At 36.9% G+C, this 20,601-nt stretch overlaps 1 protein-coding gene across 2 annotated transcripts in view; it reads right to left on the reverse strand.

The window, feature by feature from the left end:
- LOC140164454 (uncharacterized) overlaps positions 1 to 20,601 on the reverse strand; it is a 53,304-nt gene that overhangs the window by 13,974 nt on the left and 18,729 nt on the right. For both annotated transcript variants that reach the window (XM_072187736.1, XM_072187737.1), the window contains exons 3-5: positions 3,467 to 3,548; positions 2,748 to 2,939; positions 1,917 to 2,072 (exon numbers count right to left, since the gene is read on the reverse strand). In XM_072187736.1, the coding sequence (XP_072043837.1) occupies positions 1,917 to 2,072; positions 2,748 to 2,939; positions 3,467 to 3,548 (430 nt within the window). The remainder of the gene's footprint in view (positions 1 to 1,916; positions 2,073 to 2,747; positions 2,940 to 3,466; positions 3,549 to 20,601) is intronic.

A 20,601-nucleotide genomic window follows, 5' to 3' on the forward strand; every position in this document is an offset into this window, starting at 1 on the left:
GAAAACAACCCAAGAACAAGACAGTACGTATATCTAGATACTTATATAATTAGCCTATATATGTATATATTAAAGTCTAGGCTGTTACTGGCTGCATTGCCTAAAACAAGGATTTTTCGAATCATAATTATACGTGCCTCACAACTTTTGTACTCTTCGTCAAAAATGCAACAGAGAGGATACAGAAAGGATAGCCAACTCTTGGAAGGCCTTCTTCTCAAAGTCAGCTTCTCTAGTTCCCGTGGTCAATCTACCTCAAGTATCATGGACTGGCCATGCAACAACCACACACAACCGTAATATGGTACCACTTGTACCATCTGCAATTGCACTGCATGTGTATTCCTATTGCGGTATCATTGTTCCTTTGTTCCTGCACAACTTGTGTTGCAAAAACACTAGTGTAGGTCAGAACAATATCCTGTTGATGCTAATCCACTAATCTATCTAAATCCGCTAATCACACAATGTCACTCAAATGTACATATAACGGTCTAAAGTAGGAAAGTAGGTTATAAATTTACGTTATAACGAGGGGATTAACACCCATCATCATGGGTTCTCACTATGAAGTGTCAGACTAATCCTGGTCATTTTTTATTCATTTACAGGTACCAAAGTAACTGTTAACCGTTATTAATAAGCCTAGATATTATATGGCCACGGTCATTTTCAATATAACACGTCAATTTCATATTATTATAGCAGTATATTTTACGGGTACGCGTTATAATTAACTCAGTAACATTATGAACATGTACTTACTGCAAGAACAATTCAATTATTAGTGGTTTTGTCTTTATGCTGTAGGAACCTTTGCAATCATGTTAATTTCGTTGTACAGGCTTGGCCTAAAATACCTATAACGTCTTATTCTTTCTTATTCAAATGTAAGAAATAATTTCAACCCTTTTTTCAACAATTTCCTCCCATGCAATTAGCTTATACTTAGCATTCTTTGATCATTAAAGTCTACACAAGTTCAAGTTACAACTCATAAGATCAATTTTTATATATAAATGAGGAAGCCAATTTAGTACATTTGACGGTTTGCATCTCAAAAATATCAACAAAATTTCCCTACAACCTAATGGTTTGGTGGATCAATAGAGCCTAATGGCCATTAAGAGTTGTTTCAACACTCACATCAAGACAATTTACTCACCATGGTCAAATTGCCGCATAAACGACTGGAGTGGAGAGAGTAAATCAACATGACATTCATGGTTCTAATCGAGCTGGACGTTCATTTAAGCCTTGTTTATCTTTAAACCCTGGTTGCTAAATAAATCTGCACATGAAGTTGATATTCACGCTCTTGTAAACCTATCATTTCAACTCAGGTGATGAGTAGGATTATGTAAGGTGAGCTTCCATCGTTAGCTTTACTGATTTTACTGGTTTTTGACATCTGTAAAACTACTTGTTCTCACATGTTGATTAAATGCAATCCCAGCATGCAATGCAAGCTATTTCCTATTAAAAAAACGTCACGCATGTTCAATATTCTACCAAGATATTGGCGTATGGCCTGATCTCTCCAGGTCGGGTTTCAGGTTCTTGCAAAAGTGCAGGAATTAAGAGAACAAACAAATTCATTTACTAGTGGAAAAGGGGATAAACCATAACCAATTATGGTCTGAACAATGCACTCAACTACATATTTGTGTAACTGTTAACAATAGACAATATAACAACAAGAGGACACTAATTAATGTTGGAAAATACAACGATAACAAATTACATGAATTTGTAATTGTCTTAGTATCACAGTGACTGTATTCCAAAATATTATCCATATCCATTTATCAATTCAAATGAGAGTCTTGATGAATATAATATCCTCTAAAATTAATGATTCATCCTGTGCATGATTTGAACGCAAAGGTGTTGTAGTGCATGCTGGGAAGACTTACTCTATGATTCTGATAAGCTGTTACTGCGGTGAACTGAGTTTCTTGGAAGATGAAAGTCTTGAAGTCTCGTTCTGGTGCATTGTCGAAGTCCTTACGACCGCTTACGTGAACCACATGAAATCTAGGTTGGTAGCGATGCATGGAATTCAAAATTATCTGAAAAATATAAAGTGATAAACCATGTCATTTGACATTTACATATGTCATAAAATAATTGGTTACTAGGACCATTTTGATGAATAATGTAATACTGAGAAATTCAGTAATTGTGGCGTGTTAGGCATTATAGCCTAACTATAATGTTAACTGGTAGATTGATCCGTCCCAGAAATAGAGAGGGAATTGCACCCATCAACGATATAAGTATCAAGAAATACAGTGGTAGTTTCATTTTGTCAATCATGCCAAGTAATGGCTGGAAGTACATGTACCTAAACACTTACTGCTCAAAGAGCATTTTCCTAGTACAATGTAGTATGTTCAAACAAATCTCTGGAACCATTTTTGCGTGTTTTGATTCTTGATTCAGGTCTACTTTATTTTAATGTGTTGCTCAAATTGTTTAAACGATTCAGTGCAAATGTTCAGTATTTGATTTGCTTGAAGCAACAGAAAATGTTTGACCAAGCAATAATAGCAGAACTCGTGATGGGAAGACGGACATTACACAATCTGGGGTGCAACGTTATGTCCTTGAATACATGTATATCATGACGTCCAGCTATCATCAAGATAATATGGAGATACAACCTTTGTAAAATAGACAGTCCCACATGTACTACTAAGTACTTCACTTGGTACCTGAATTGGCTGATGGTCCAAAATACTTACATGACCATTGTCATCCAGAAGATTGTTTGTAAGTTTTAGCTTATCAAATGAGACGATTTGTTTCATCCACATAGCACCCCTTGCTGGTGAGTCTGGATGAACGTGGATTCTGCCTGGCATCTCAGGATCAGCTTTACCAGCTACTAACCAACTGGACGAATGGAAAGCATATCGGTAGCGTTTGTCATCAACCTGCAGAAGAAAGGAATTGTGAGAATGTGATCACGACAATGTTCGGTAGATGTTGGGTTGGTCTAAATTTACCTTTAGCATTGAGCGCCACTCCAATGTATATTACATCATCTCATCATTGACCCTATGATCTCACACAGGAATTCAATAAACGGTATTCAAATTGGTCTATTCATATTTGCATGATTTAAGCAACGTTTGCCAGTCCACAAAAGATCCAAAAGATTCGCTCCACCTGTCCAGTGGTGAGATGACAATTGTTGATGCAACATTATCTTTGATGTAGTTCAAACTTCCAGAGAAGCATTTCTGACTTTCCAAGTTACAGTCAATGTTTTCTTAATTCTTGTTAACTTGTAACCTTTGTTAATATACCATGTTTAACATGATCTTTCAAGCAATAGTGATGAAGTGGTGTGCATAATTCAATATCTCTTTCATTCAGATTTGATATGATAAATCATGCAATTGATTTGACTATGATTATCATAATCACAAGATCGTTAGAGAAGGGAGGAGGTATTTACCGGAACGAAGTCCATCATGAGAATGTACTCAGCCATAGGATCCATGCCGGAGATCTTCACTTGAAAGGTAGGGAACATTCGTCTGTAAAGAATAAAAACACGATACCAGGAAGGTTAGAGTTGGTCTACGACTAGGTAATGTACTATTTATCATGTTTATTGGGCTTGTGAGGTTTGGTGTATTCATGTATGAAAGAGGTAATCTGGTTCCAGATTCTTCTAGTTAACTGATGGGTCATTGATCATGGCCACTGAGTTTACCTACTACCTCCATGAGCTTCCATGGTTTAACCGCTGAAAATCTGGCCTAGGAACAGGTAGAAATAGTTTGCAGGTTGCAAGTAGCCCAAATCCCCTCCTGCTCAGACATGTCAGATGTACTGCTTTTGTTTATAAATTTGCATTCAAAACGTAATACATTGGTGGTGTAACTATGATAACACTATTAACCGAATAAGATTGTGTGATCGAATAATTTGAAGTGATTATAAGGTTTGATATTTCGACGGTCATATAGTAATACACGATGTGCAATCATTATTCATGTTATTTGTATTAAAATGCTTTTCTAATCTGAATGTATTGAAGGAATACTGGGATAATCATTGAACGAGGGCGCATCTCGTGGTACCACCACAACAATACGCATTTCAACACTAAACCAGGCTATAATCATTTTATGTTTTCCGCCATTCGAACAATAAAGCTTCCGTCCAAGACTGGGTGGAGCTATAAAACCTACTATCATGATCAATTCTCGTCAAGTTCAAGTTACTATTGCCCCTTCCCCGAACGTGTCAATGACCCTGATAGCTGACTGACTCTGACAAGCCATTGTTTACTTCAACTGTACAACAAGCAGACAGGCGTTAGGTCTATTACCACTATCCCCCGATAGAAACATACATAATGTCATATGGTATTCTCGTTCATAGTCTACAACTTTGTCTCATCTGGAGGGGAAAATAGAACGGCAATCACGACGACAACAACGTAGGTGTTCCATGTTACAGAGGTTACAGAGGTCGATTTCCTTCTTTAGACTTTGCCGCACAAGAAAGTTCAACATTGGTCAGAGTGAAAATGTCACAAGATACTAATACCTTCACCAGGAAGCGGTATGCTACATGACTGTACATGTACTTCCATCCATATCATGATCTTATGAATCCAAAGACATTTTAGTTGATGGAATAGTTCCAGTACAAACATATAATCCTATTTTCAAACCACATCAATTGCCTTAATCTTGAATAGACACACTTTAAACGTAGGAAACCAAGTCATGAGTACAAACAGAAAACGCGGGAAACCGGAGATAATTTTAAGGTCTATAATGGCCATGCATATACAGAAGTTGACTTTACTTCTATTATGATGCCGGTGGCTTTTCATGACAACATCTGTCAGTGAAGGCGCCACGGTGGGGTCATGGAACTGCAAATGTACACAAACTTCTGCTCTAAAAACATTAAAAGAGATAGGAATATGAACATATGAAAATGAGGACGGAAATAGCTCGATATTAGAAGCATTGTTTGGCAGAAAGGCGCGAGATTTGCTGTAGCTCACGGGGATTTTGCGTAGATTTATCTTTGCTGAATTTGACGTAAGCATTTGGGTCACGTTTGTAGACATGGTTGACAATTGCAGTGAATCTAGGTGAACATTTTGTGCATAATATAATTGTGACATTCAAATTTCGGAAGCTCACGAATAATTCTACTATTTTACAAAATCTAGTGATTTGTTTTCTGTATTATATCAAGTTTGTTTGTACCGGTATTTGTGAATAAATTATCAGGAGCCATTTGCTTCCTAACTGGTCCTCTGTCTATCCTGTTGACTGTAATACTTTCCCAGGCACCACATCCAATTTGGTCCTATAGAACTATCGGTGCCCGGTTAGGTACCGATGACTCTTACCATCACTCCCTGGAGATGTAATACATTGTATCAAGCATAATAATTAACATATGCATAGCCATAGTGTTATTGTTTTTCATTTGAATAAAAAACGAATGTACTGTACAGGGTACGATAAAAAGTGCCATCGGTACCTCTTCGGGCACCGATAGCGCTGTATGACCAAAAAAGATGTTGCATCTGAATGCAGGGACTAGGGGGAAATCCCTGGTCGAAAGCATCTCCTGATTCAAACACCATCACCTTCTCAAGAGGGTATAGAACGAAGGTACCGCATTAAAACACGGCATTGCATGATGTTATTCCAAAGAGAAAGGACCAAGCTTCATGAATCTTTGTATTTCAGTGTTGCAAGCGGTATCTGTTTATGTGCTTCAATGGGCTATTGTAGTTGAAATCCATACACCCTATGGAAGACATGACCTTATAATCTCCCACATAGGGGGTTTAGATTTCAAATGGAGTCACCCATTTAGGTCACCTATTTGAAAGTCACACTCTGTGGAAGATTAAGGACATACGAAACGGTATAGACTCATCATTCTCAATCTCATGACACATATCTACTGCAGTGACCTAGAGCATAAAGATATAATGTACACTTTTCTATTCATGTTTGAGGTTTTGCTAAATGTCTCTTGCGTTTCCTTACAAGGATAGGTTAAGAAAACTGTCAAGGATATCCTCCATTACGTGAAATCTTCAATGTGTGACATATTTCTCTCTTTTAAATATGACGAACAGTTGAAGACCTGAGCGCAAGAAGACCGTAAGTCCACTTGGCCTCTCAACATGTATACACTAAAGTTACGTATAGTTTCTTAGGGTTTTATAATGTTTTTAAAATACATGTTCCAGGGTGAAAACATCATGAAAGGTTGTGAAAGATTTGTTTTGGCCCCTGAACATGAATAAAACATTACCAAACTATACGCAACTATACGCAACTTTAATGTATACATGTTGAGGGGCAAAGTGGACTTACGATCTTCTTGCGCTCAGGTCTTCAGTTTCTCTTCCCCTATAAATGGAATCGGAATATTATTTCATCAGATTATCACGATTATGAGTTGAGAAAATGTCACGGTTTAAGCTTTTTTAGATTCAGCAACATTCATTGCCAATGTAACATTGGGTGGTTCACTATTAGTTTGGAAAGTACAGAGAACTATTGGATGATTTTACGACATTTTATAGTTTAACATTCAACCGTGCATGATGCGTGAAACGATATAGAAATTTCAGAAGGACTTTTAAAAGTACTGCCATCAATTTTACTTTGATTCGTTTTAACTAATAGTGCACGTATCGTAATATTTCAATAGACCCATGCAAACACCATAAAACCATGTCTTTATTATCATGTAAATTATTGTACTGTCTTTTCAGTGTACTATTCTTAGGTTAAATACAGATATAATGTGGAGATCTTGAACAGAATCTTGTCTCCCGCGTTCGAGGCTGATGGGTGATCTTTGACCTGTACAAAGCAATTTGTATAATTTGAAACATTTTACTATTTTTAGCATTCTTTCATTTTAATGCATAAAGAATATCAGAGAGACTCTTGTTTTTAAAACATTCAAACTTGATACAAGTAGTGTTGACGCGAAGTACATAACAATTAAGTAATTAAGAAGGAACTGCAATACTTTCGCATTTTGGTTATCCACCGACTCCAAGAGAGACTATCATCAGGCTCGTTCCAGTATTGAAGTATAAATCAAAATCACGACAAATAGGATTATGATCTGCTCCAAATACATATCGACAATTATGACCAAAATTATTAATATGATTACGGAGGTTACCAAGTCTTCCTGGCTGTTAATGTCGACATCGGACGCTCCAGATGCCTAACAAGCCAATTAAAAATGGTAGTGCCATGGTCTTTTGGCTAAGACTATATCACTAGGATCCACAACATGCTCACCTATCAGGGCACAGTTCTTCAACTCCAATATATTTGTACATTCATTGAATGACCTTTGATAATTTGGGTACAAAAACTCATACTCTGCAACTTGAGGTCAAATATTGTACTATAATTGTTTATTGAGGTTATTGAACTATGCCATTGGGATGAGGCCATTGTTGTCCATAGTGTATATGCCATCTGATAATTAGATCACAGGGGAATCCTGTAATCAAACAAGACAGAGATGCGGCCATCTTGGACCCAGCAGCCTCCATATTGGCTACAAGAGATCTTTATGATATGATTGAGTTTGAAATGTCTTCTAATATTACAGAATAGAGAGGAAGAAGGGGGCGTCTCGGAACCGCCTTCAATTATTCCGTCAATTAAGTACCCATTAACTTTTCCATAAGATTTCTAATCAGATGGTAATAGATATGGAGTAAAAAGTCTAATTTTTGATACAATTTGTTCTACCTATTTTATCCGAATTGGATTAAGCTTAATTACTGGCTTAGTGTACTTGAGTGATGAAATGATACATGGTCAACTGTTGGCCTACTTTCGTCAAGTTGTGTTTTGTGGCACATGGGTCATAATACTATAGCGTTGACCATGGTTTGAAATGCTTTCGAGTTTCAGAAGAGTATCATTGTAGCACGTGATTGTACTAAACAAACACAACTATTATGTTATACACTAACACTAACATTGTGTATTTTGGTTATCAGTTGTAGAATGATGTACATGCTGCAATGGTTATTGCCCGGGGGGGTTCTTCGAAACATTTTGTACGGGGGTGTGCCACGCAGTCTTTCGGATGCCGACTTTCTCTATACCTACTTTTTGCTGTTTTTGCTACCCATCAGTATACCAATTTTCAAGAAAAAGCACCCAAAAGCACCCAAATTTGCTATAATTGGGCGCTTTAATGGCATTTTTGCCCAAATGCGCCCAATTGGGCGCATTGGTATCCACTGAAAACCCACCCATCGATATACCAAAATCGCTGAAAAGGTACCCCAAACCCGTGGCACATCCCCGTATACCTTCAACCAGCCCCCCCGGGGGTTATTGAAATTCTTGAACAGTGTTGAATGGAAATGGCAGGATATACATACAGTACTCAGTAGTAGCTTCAAGAGTCCAGCTTTAGCCGAACTTCCATCATTTATAAAATTGAACCGAAATGCAAAACCATAGAAGATAATCTGTGGCAAAACAAAGCTATGGGCCTACATGCGCAGCATACGCACATTTCATAATACCGCCTTTCTTTTGCATTTCATCATGTTCTGTCGTGACATTCGTGACACGATGCTATCCCGGGGATGTTTAATATGCTTCAAGTTCAATAATAAGGCGTGGATCAGCAACCGATTCTACCAGAGGCTTTGTTCAATTTGAGTCTTTTTACATAGGTAATGATATTATGCTCTCACAATAACATCAAGAATGGTTATTTTGTCCATAATCCTGATAATGTGGTGGCATTTTGTGTGTGGGAGCTGGGAATGATGTTGAATTAATAGTCATCTGTATGTCCAATCAAATTCTCTCGACATTGACCTTATATGTAACGCTCAAGCCTTCCTACCTAATCGAATGTGTCATGAGGTCCTGTCCTTTCTGTGTCGGCATAAAGGATTCGATAGAGTATGTGTATCTGTGACAGATGTAAACAGGAATTACTATCACGTGATCTCGGTTAAATTCTACTCCTAGAAACCGTGTTACACATCTGGTATTGTGACTGGGAAGAAAGTTCACGAGAGATGTAATGTTTGGTGGAGGAGGATTGGGAATGACATGGCTTGGGTTCTTTGCGGGTTGTACGTGGTCAGTTTGTGAATTGAATTGGAGCTGATGAAAAATTATTGCACACTTTCTCAAGATGTTTTCACTATGGGTAACTTATCATGCCTTATCAAGCATCATAAGTGACCTTGACAATTGATTGCTGAGGCAGATCAGAATTTGCTTGGAACAATAATGTTCCAATAATCCCAGCACCAGTCAAATCCGTATCTGCACCGGTGCGACATCCTATGACATTGGTGATCGCAATTTGAAGTGAATACATTATGCGAATGAGGGAGAAGCGCACAGAATGGATCACTGTGCTAACCTAGAAATCAAGGATTTAACATTCTTTACATCGTACGGATTCAATATTTTGTTTCCAATTTACTCGTATCAAATCAAAATGCATGCCTCCTTCGCTCAAACATCGTTTGCTCTGGTCATCGCACAGTGTACCAGATAGATCTTTTGTAAAGAGTATTACACAATTCATACAATTAGATATGGGATCACTTCAAACCGAACTATCCTATAGAGCTATAGATCTCAAATCCAATATGGCCGCGGATGATGACAGAAGGGTATCAGGTCAAATGTATTCACATGTTGCATAAAATCAACTTGTACTTTTATGTTTTACGGATTGGGTCTTGTGTTTTATCATCGTATGTTTTGGTAAACCTTTTGTTGCGAACCTATACGTACCACGATCTTCATAACTTGACTTGTGTTCATCACGAATGTTTTCCTAGTTATTCAGGTGACCTTATTGATCCAACCGTAATTTCTGTGTTTTAGTGCGTTACGTTGTACAAAACCTTCAATCTAAAAGGTATTGCCAAACATGTATGTAGAGTCAGATAATGCAGATAATAAAACATAGCATTACAGGTATTTTGGACTTTATTGATCTGTTACATGTGTCCTTTGCCATGTTTGCTCAAACATCATCCATTACCCAGGTCCCGGATCATCACACAGTCACAGACCATGTACCAGATCCACATACATTTGTCAGACTATTCAAATATAAACTAGTCCACAAGATGGAATTACTTCAAACCGATCGTATCCTATACAAGTCACGCTGGATGTTGATGAATCTATCATTCTGTATTTTTTAATCGTCACGAATGTTTGTCCCAGTTGTTCAGGTCGTGACCTTATTGATCCAACTGTCATTTCAGATCTTATGCGTATTACGTCATACAATGCCATCTCCAGTCTTGAAGGTATTGCCAAAATACATGTATTAATTAAACTATAATTAAGCACACCGTTGTACAATGAACAGTCAAAAAAAATAAATACATGGCATAAGGTATGTTTATGTCTATATCATAGCACACCTGATTATGAGGCGGGACATTGCTGAGAAAAGGTGGTAGATGCAATGGTCGTAAATGAAGGAAGAGTTCCGAGATGTCACACTCCATCACCATGATCACAAAGAAGACCTTTTGTCAAGGCGAACAGTAGCCTTGAATTTAATTGGGAGTTGGTTGGTACATAGACCATGGTAGAAGGTGACTTACTTTTAGCAGGTAAATGGAAACTTGCATTTTGGTCAAGACCCTTTTTATTGTATATCAATGTCATGACTTCAAGAATGCAATGGTCATGATCATATTAAATGATGGCATTGTATATCAGATCTAGAGTATTTACTTGATCTTTCAAGAACTAGCGATCTGCTTCCCGCTGGTACATATAACATGTATTTTATAAGAGTGTCTTTTAATATTGTTGTAACTTAATTGTATATTGCAGGGCCCCGGTTAGAACAGCTTTAAGCTGATTCGGGTATACCCTGGGTAAAGATAATAAATAATAATAATAATAATAATAACATATAGTATCTACATGAATAGGCAAGACCAGGAAGATCTTAGTCAACTATCAATAGAGGCGATCATTCAGTAAAATTCAAATGTCGAAAAAATGTTGTATTCAGCAGTACCTGCAACTGAAGGAAATATTTACCATTCTGGAAGGGACCGTAGCATTCTCTCAACATTTGGCCTATTTTAACGATCACTTCACTCAACAAGCCCACTATAATTCCAAAATGTTGTCAAAATTGTTGATTTGCAAATACAATGACTCTATGGCGTCTATGTTTCCTTTCTTTCCAGAATCACGTTTGTAAAGACAATTCATTGTAACTATAGCTACTGTGGCAGGAATCATTGTCCTACTTGATTCAATTGTGACGAGCGCTTACGATCTGTCCAATGCGCAGAATCGGTTCTTGTTACTTTAGAAAAGACGATCCACCTGATTGGTCAGAAGTCAATCGCTTGTTGCTTACGACTGGAGTATACAACTCAGGTAATTCCTGACGGCAGCGTGCAATGTCAATGCTATGATTCCGGTTTGCTCGGGAGCACTTGTAGGCGCAACATGGTTCAACAGATTTAAGCCGAGAACAAGGTGGAGGAAACGCTCCCATGGTATAGCCTGTAGTACTTTCAAATTTCCTTCCTTTAGTAATAATTCAAATTCCACGCGAATTTATGGATTCTATATTCGTCAAATCTGACGTGCACATCATGTATTATGACTAAGGTATGTTATGTTAGTCCCTAGTAATTTTAACGTCGTTTAGTCTGGTTTTAGTAGATAAAAATAAGAAAAGAAAAAATATGTACACAGGTAGCTAAGTCCCTCGAATGGCTTTCGATTTTTTTACAGAAAAGTTTGTTTGGGAGCAATGTTAATGTACTAGTAATGCAATGGAATATAGCTGAATTTAAATTTTGAGCTCTGCCGTAACATGTTACTACACCTAATGACGAGTCTATTTATTTATTTGTTTGTCGGTTTGTTTGTTTTTTAAAAGGTCGACTTCATTCATCAATAAGTAGCAAGCAAAGCTGCTTTTGCATCATGATCTAGAATCAATTTTATTCCAATTCAAATATTAATTGTTCCACAAATCTACTTGCCTTTGAAGTGAACTAGTGAAGAAGGATAATAGATTTTGTTTTTCGATGACATACAAATACATCTTGAGCTCGGAGCGACACGATCATGATTTTCTGTTGAAATTTGTTCCAATTTCACAATTTAAATCTATCAAATGTAAAAGTCATTATTTTTCAGTGGTATCATAATCAGATGAGATCAAGTAAAAGGAGTGATCTTGCAAAATGAGGAGGTAAAATTGATCGGTTCATTCCAATAGTAAAACCTCTAATGATTTTGACATTCAGAGAGAGAACATTGCGAGGGTTTCCTGCAAGAAGGCCCTTTCTGAAATAGCTGCCGTACATAAATTTTATAATTTCTGCATGATATTCGCCGTAAGTGATCATGCAATAGCAATAGGTGACTACAATTTTTAAGTATATCGCACTGCACTAGTAGTAGTACATTCACGCAGTACCTCTGCATTGAACCAAAACGGATAAAGACCTGGATCGTAATTCTATATAAAATATTGCTATAAATCACTCGAACTCGCACCTGAGTAACATTATCTTTGAAAAGAGCGGCATCAATCTATGATTGTAGACATACACAGGTGATGTGCGCAACCTGCTTTTAGTGCAGGACGATATATTCCAAAATTGTATTCACCTATTACCATGATTACTATGGCAGTTAATGCTGTGTGTGATGTGCGCAACCTGCTTGTAGTGCAGGACGATATATTCCAAAATTGTATTCACCTATTACCATGATTACTATGGCAGTTAATGCTGTGTGTGATGTGCGCAACCTGCTTGTAGTGCAGGACGATATATTCCAAAATTGTATTCACCTATTGCTATGGTAGTTAATCCTGTTACATCATCACTTCTACGGCGAATACTGTACACATCTAAAATATTTGACACCTGGCAACTATTGCAGATGTGTGCCTTCCTGTATTAGCCTCCATTTACACTATGGACCACAATGGCCGCATCCCAATGGTATAGTTCAATAACCTCAATTAAACACTCATAGTGCAAAATTTTACCTCAAGTTGCAGAGTATGAGTTTTGGTACCCAAATTTGCATAGGTCATCCAATGAATGTACAAATGTATTGGGGTTAAAGAACTGTACCCTGATAGATGAGCATGTTGTGGATCCTAGTGTTAAGGCGGTACAACATCAATCAAATGCAATTAAAAACACGGACGGTAACATCAGTGAGATAGCTTTCACTATGTTCCACTAATGAATGCATTTTCTCTGCTTTGAGCATACAGATGGAGGTTTAACACTATGGACCACAATGGCCTCATCCCAATGGCATAGTTCAATAACCTCAATTAAACAATCATGGTGCAATATTTGACCTCAAGTTGCAGACTATGAGTTTTTGTACCCAAATTTTCAAAGGTCATTCAATGAATATACAAATGTATTGGGGTTGAAGAACTGTGCCTTGATAGATGAGCATGTTGTGGATCCTATAGTGTAAGGACATACCTACAAAATGTCATCGGGAAGAAGATGTCCTGTTGGTTAGTGCAAAGTATACTTTGGTTAGTGCTGCTGGCAAATCAAATAAGAACGCCTCTGAGAAGTGGATGGTCGCAATTATCATATCAATATGGTCAAAATTATTAATTACAAACTGTCAGAAATGTCACCGATTCTGATTCAATACAACACGAGCTTTTAGTGTGTACATCGGATGTGTAAAAAGCAAACATCATTGGATAAAGACCATTCAGAATAGCTTGTGAACTAGCCACTAAATTAAATACACACTACCATGAACTTGATATCAACTTGACAATATAATTTATAACGGCATTAATTTATAGACAATAAATATATTTGTTTATGCTTTTACATGACCAGTGCTAATTTTCTGGTACTAGCACAAATGGGCCACAAATTGTGGGGAGGCCATTGTACTGTCGCTGCCCAATAAACTAGGTCGAGTTACACCATTATTTTGTGACAGGCAAGCTGTGCAGAGAAGAATAATGACTGTTCCTTCTGGATTACACATGGGTTAGTACCTACAAAGGCCTACAAATTGTGATTGGTCAATGGTCAACCTGTGGATTGTGGGTCTGCTTTAATGTTTGCCGTCGTCAACCAAGTCAGATGATTAATGACTACACTTAATGATGACTTCGGAAGAAAAATGACCACATAAATCAAGAATTTGAAACCTTCTACGTTTTGGCGTTTTAATTTTAATTGTTTGATATTATATTCAACACGCACATGACATAAATACCCAGAAGGAGGAGTTTTTAATCTTCTTAAAGGGCATCGGTTTTCCCATCAAGGGATCTATCTCGAGTTTCGCGTTTCTGATAGGTTTCTCAAAACGCCTTTCCTAGGGTATGATACAACAATGTCCAAGTGGGTGAATCAATCAATTACTTGATATAATATTTTAAGCATTAATTGAATGCTTAAATTAAAATGTAATGCATTTAAAATTATCGATTACAAAATTGTTTCATTTTATGCCCTGTACCTCGAATGCTACGTCAGAAGGGAAATGATTTCACATGATTTCTTTAAGATCGGTAATAATTTGAATATTTCTTTGTTTTATAGCCCTCAAATACAAAGTTTACTAAGGCATCCAAATTTTATCGGTCCTACTGGTATGTGGTACTTTTAATGTGGTGCTTTAATGGCGTTTATGATCTCAAATGATTTAATGTTCTTAATGCTAAAAATGTTGGGTCTCCTGCGAGCTGCGATCTACTTCAAAGAGCTGAAATCATTTTTGTATATTTTGTAACCTACATTTAATACCTATAGATCAAACCTGAACCCATACATAACCTAGATTCGAAAAACTTAGAAAGAAAATGTAACATCTTAGCCACCAAAAGTATCTCCTCCCATGGATAAAGGCAGTATCCACTGTATTATTTACTTGTATTTACTGCGTATTTACATGAGAGAGCAAAAAGTAGGGCATTACTTCCACTTTGGGTGTATATCTTTATAGTCATACGTGTACTATGTGCCCCGGTGGACGGTATGAGTGTTATAAATGACCCGTATTTCAGAAACTAAAACCATCTTTTGACATGCAAAGGGCATGTGAGGTCAACGCAATAAATCCGATGATGATGGATGATTTGGAGCTGGTCAAAGTTTCGCGAAATCTATCTTGCATAGTCAATGAAGGTATAATATAAGAAGTGCTCAGATGAAACCAAAATACACGGGAAGTCTATGTTAGTTTTCAAAACCACATCAATTACTTTAACAATGAGATCATTTGTAACTTACAGATAGGGGTGGAAGATTTATGTGGCTGGTACTGCAGCCATTACAGGTAAATATACACTAGGATCCACAACATGCTATCTATCAATGCACAGTTCTTTAACCCCAATACATCTAGTACATTCATTGCATGACCCTTGAAATTTTGAGTACAAAAACTCATAATCTGCAACTTGAGGTCAAATTTTGCACTATGATTGTTTAATTGAGGTTATTGGACTATGTCATAGGGATGAGGCCATAGTGGTCCATAATGATACTAGCTTTCTAATTGCATTGACCGACATGATAATAGTCGATTAAAATCCACCATAACATTTAACATTTATTGCAAGATTAAACAAGAATAAGTGGCAATGTCATTTTGACGAATATGGACATAAAATTATGAACGATTAGAGAAAAACGCAAAGATCTTCTGCGTCCTTGAAATGTCTTTGGTATTTTGGAAGAACTTCTATGGGATATATATAAACAGGTAAACAGGTCCGTACCTCTTCTGAACAAGACATCTGAACAAAATAATAGATCTAATAGACTTTATAACCAATAATAATAGATCTAATAGACTTTATAACCAGAAGTTGCAGGCGGGCAGATTGTGAAATCTTTTGTAGTGTCAAAGTAAATGAAGCAAGGTGTAAGATGGGTCCAATGATGATTTCAATATTTTTCTAAAACGTCTTGATTACATAGCTTTGGCAAAATATTAACATACTTCCCATCTGAAGATAATTAGTAGACACACTACCTAAGCTCGACTGCAATCACGCTTTTTTCCGTCTTCCTTCATGATGTGGTAATTTAGCAAATCACATCTTTATCAGTACGTGTGCATGCACATATGCACACCACATAAAATTGCATGTTTACTGGTGTCATGTCTGCCGGTTTAACATGGCAGTTCAATACACGGTGAATGTACGAGATGACATACCATGACACCGAGAGTAGGGTTCGTGTAGAACGAAGGTTCACACCCTATGAGCTGTTTTAGATATGTTTTAGGCCCTATTTTTTTTCTATCTTTAAGTTGTTGAACCAAAAGGAGTGAAGCTTGTATTCATTTGAATCCCACCATTCGTAAACATTGTAAATAGGCAGACGAGTATATAATTTTGATATTATTGACAATATTTTGTTATATTTCAACCATCGTCTGCTAGCGGTAAGAAGGTTAGTATAGCGAGCTAACAAGCCATCTTGTGCAATGATCTAGGCGCAGTCTGACGCGCAACCAGGAATAAACATGCCTTAATGCAATTGGAACATGACGATTGCATGGGTTTTAACCAATTGACTCTGATGAACGGCTATTACCATAGACCCTCAAAGACAGGACGTACGGATGCACATTTCAAAATGCCATCTCACTACGATTCACAGCATGCTCATCTATCAGGGCACAGTTCTTTAATCCCAATACAATTGTACATTCATTGAATGACCTTTGAAAATTGGAGTACAAAAACTCATACTCTGCAACATGATGTCAAATTTTGCACCCTGATTGTATATTTAAGGTCATTGAACTATGCCATTGGGGTGAGGCTATTATGGTCCATAGTGGAGCTACAGAAAACATGTTGGATGTCTAGCGGATGCTCTTTGATTTGACGTTTTGTGCATTTGGCTGCATGGTTCATGGGGCAGGGCACCCGGCAGTCCATCTGTTCACAGTAATGACAATCTGCTTATAAAATAATTAACTTAAACTTTATAACATAGCAAGTGCCAGGTAGTGCCTACAACAAGATAAGGCAACCCGTCAGTTTTGTAATTTTGATATCTTTTCAATTTATAAAATGGATGCATGATCAGCCTACAAATAGGCCTTAATCAAGTGCTTTGTACACCCCGTCCCATTGGGCTATTCAAGTTCAAACCCATATACCCCCTATCATGCCTATGGAAGACATCACCTTTCGCCTCAATCTCCCACATATATGCACAGGGGGTATAGATATAAAATGGAGTCCCCAAATCAGGTAACCCCATGCATTTGAAATTCACTGTATGGAAGATTTAAGATCACATCTTCCATAGCTGGACCTGGAAAAGCCAAACATTTACTGTCAACACGTGACGCCCTATTCCACAGGACGGAATAACCAGCATACTATGTTTATACGATATTATTATTTTTATCTATAGGTGATATGCCAGATTTCAATAAAAATCCTATCCATACTTTCCAAAGTGGTGACTATTTAAAAACAGGCCTCGTACATTAATACATGTTAAATCGGTACAAGAAAAACATAGCTATTTAGGAAGTTGTTGCACATTCCATTAAGTTGTAGCCGGAAAAATTAGCCATTCTCAATAAGGTTTTATCTTCCCGTTACAAGCGCTTTCTTCCTACAAAAAGCGCGGTAATCATCATAATTAAATTTGTTCTTCTACTTCGTTCGTTTCCGCTGCACAAATTGGTAAAAGGCAGGATTGGGGCCACAAAATATGAATGGGGTTTTTTTTTTCGTTATCTTGGTTACAAGTCTGTAAATACTAATCGAAAAGATATGATTAACAAAATTTTATGTAATTATTGGTAACATTTAAGGTCAAATATTGTTTAGCAGTCGGCATAATTATTTAGTAACCATTGAATCATAATTATGACAGTCAGTATAACTAATTAACTAATTAGCCTTAATCGTATCAATCAAGTATCTAATTGTCATTATAACTATCACTAAAGCTATTAACACTAAGACTATTAACTGAAGAGACAAACAATTAAATGTACTAATTGCCACTATTAGTATTATCAGTGATCATAGTCTGCGTTAATCTGTTCTAGACGGGAAGATTCGTATCTTCAATTTCGTCATTATTAACTCATCAATACTTATAGGCCTAAACCAGAAAACTTGTAATCATGTAGGCAATGAAACCCACAATTGTAGAACTTAAGGCAACGACAGAAATGATATATACGTCACATGTAATGTTTAGAATTATAAGAGAGTTTTCCCCCATGTTCTCAACGGATCAAACAGCAGCGTAAACAGCACAGTAGCACGATGGGCTTCTGGCATGTATTCCATAGGACAGAATGGCCACTGTACAACCAGTTGAATCATAGACCCTGGAAGAGTCTATGGTTGAATCAGGCATGAGAATGAACATCCATGAAAAAACCTGAAAGTGTTTAAAAAAAAGCCTGAAATAGCACGTGAAATTGGGCTAAAAAGACCAAAAATGGGCTGAAATTAAAAGAAAGTGCGGAAATGTAGACAACAAAAAAGCCTGAATTCAGGCTTAAACCTGAAAATTCTCATGCCTGTTGAATGCATATTCTGTGCCCTTTTATCCTGAGAATTATATCGAACGAATTCCAGTCTTCAAATTCAATGCCACCTGACAATGTGAATTTGACCAAATAAGGTCGAAGATCCATCCATCCATCCTCACCATCACAATGTCCTTGAACCTCAAACAATGGCGGACAGACAACTATAATCACTGATTAATAACCATGTCCTTATTCCTTATACTTTATTCCCTCCAGTTGATTCCCATCTATCTTCAGCCACACAATTCAGTCAAGTGGGTGCTCACAGATTTGTATGTTATCCATCATCGTACATCTCACCTTATCTCCCTTGCTTCGGCCAATAAACTATTAGATTGCTTGTGTAAAGTGGTCATTCTGAGGTGAAGTTTGTGTTTATGGATGTTTTAGAGAATTGATTTCTTCTTGGCGGGAAGACTGCACTGTAATTTATGTACTCGATGTATCTATACATGATACATATGGCCAATATGACTACGAAGACAGTTTGTACAATCGTAAGTCAAAATGTCACTCATATTGATTGCAAGACTCGGACATTAGATTCACTTCAACTTTCGTGATCTGAGCTCTGAGATTGAGAAGTCAGAAATTATGAATCCTCGTACAAGACTTTTATATCAGCGAACAGTGGAAGCTGATCAGAACCTCCTGCTAATCATTTGAATTTAACACCATCATGGTAGGCTGCAAATACAGAGAAAAAACATTACAATGTGTCCATTGCAACTTGTAACGACAAAATAATTTGAATAATTAAAGGTTTTCATAAGATTGTGTATATATTTTGTACGTAAATCTTTAGATATTCAAATTCAATCGAATCGCCCAATGATTACTTCATACGATTGAAATAAATGCTGGGAACTGATGGGTATACCAATGATTTTGAAAAGAATTGTAGTCTTATATACAAGCTTCAAAATAACCAGGCACCCAGGAGCCATTTACCCAATGGTCATAACATTTTGGCTCCTGGTCCACACCAAAATCATATGAACCAGGCTCTACATTTTTTTTAAAAGAGCCTGGTAGTTAAAGCAGGTTTTGTATTTAATTATGTACAATTGAAATTTAAATGACTCTTTAAAATGGCTCCTGGTTCACTAGATAATCTCAGGACCAGGAGCTGCTTTTTCCACATGAGTGGCTCCTGGTCCAGATCTGCTTATTTTGAGGCTTGCTTATATACCCAAATTCGTTGTATGAAAATACTGATCAATGACAATCTGTTTTGCCTTTGTATGTGCATCACCTAAAGTCCTATTGCTATCTTAGCGTCATTTTATAGCAAAACCATCTTAATCCAACACGATAAACAATGAAAACGATGATCTGACTGACTCCTGAATAGCATCACTATAGTAATGGATTCCCACTACTAGCGAAACAATAATTTTCAAGTGCAGACACACTGTTTACACGACCTCTGTCTATCTGACATACATAATACCCTGATGGACGTCCAAAAATCTTAATCAATCATTTGCTTAAAAAATTGATAGATAATAAGTTATATTCCAAAACAATATAATTTACTCGATATGGATGGGAAGTGAAACCCGTGTGTTTATTGTGCGAGTTAACAATATTTACGACGTCTTCGTTTTAGAGTGATTGAAGGTTTATCATTTTGGTTTGGAAGTTCATCATTGGATTAATGGCTAAATATTACAAACCAAAAAAAAAGGTTACCATTTCCACTGTCGCAGTTCAAAAACTATATAGCCCACAACTTGACCTAATGACATGATGCGGGGTATGAGGGTTTGGACCCGACACCTTCGAAGGTCATTCTATTTGACATGTGTAATGTTTATAATTATATTCTGGCGAAAAAGTAGACCAGGTCATATTAATGACCGAATAGAAACAGTGGATTTATACGCAAATAGCATGAGCTTGAACTTACCAAACATAATAGAAGATGATAAAATTGGCAGAAACGTTTCATATTGTAATGTATATTAGTTCAAGAGCAAGA

The sequence above is a fragment of the Amphiura filiformis genome, chromosome 11 (assembly GCF_039555335.1).
Source record: "Amphiura filiformis chromosome 11, Afil_fr2py, whole genome shotgun sequence".
Classification (NCBI taxonomy): Eukaryota; Metazoa; Echinodermata; class Ophiuroidea; order Amphilepidida; family Amphiuridae; genus Amphiura; species Amphiura filiformis.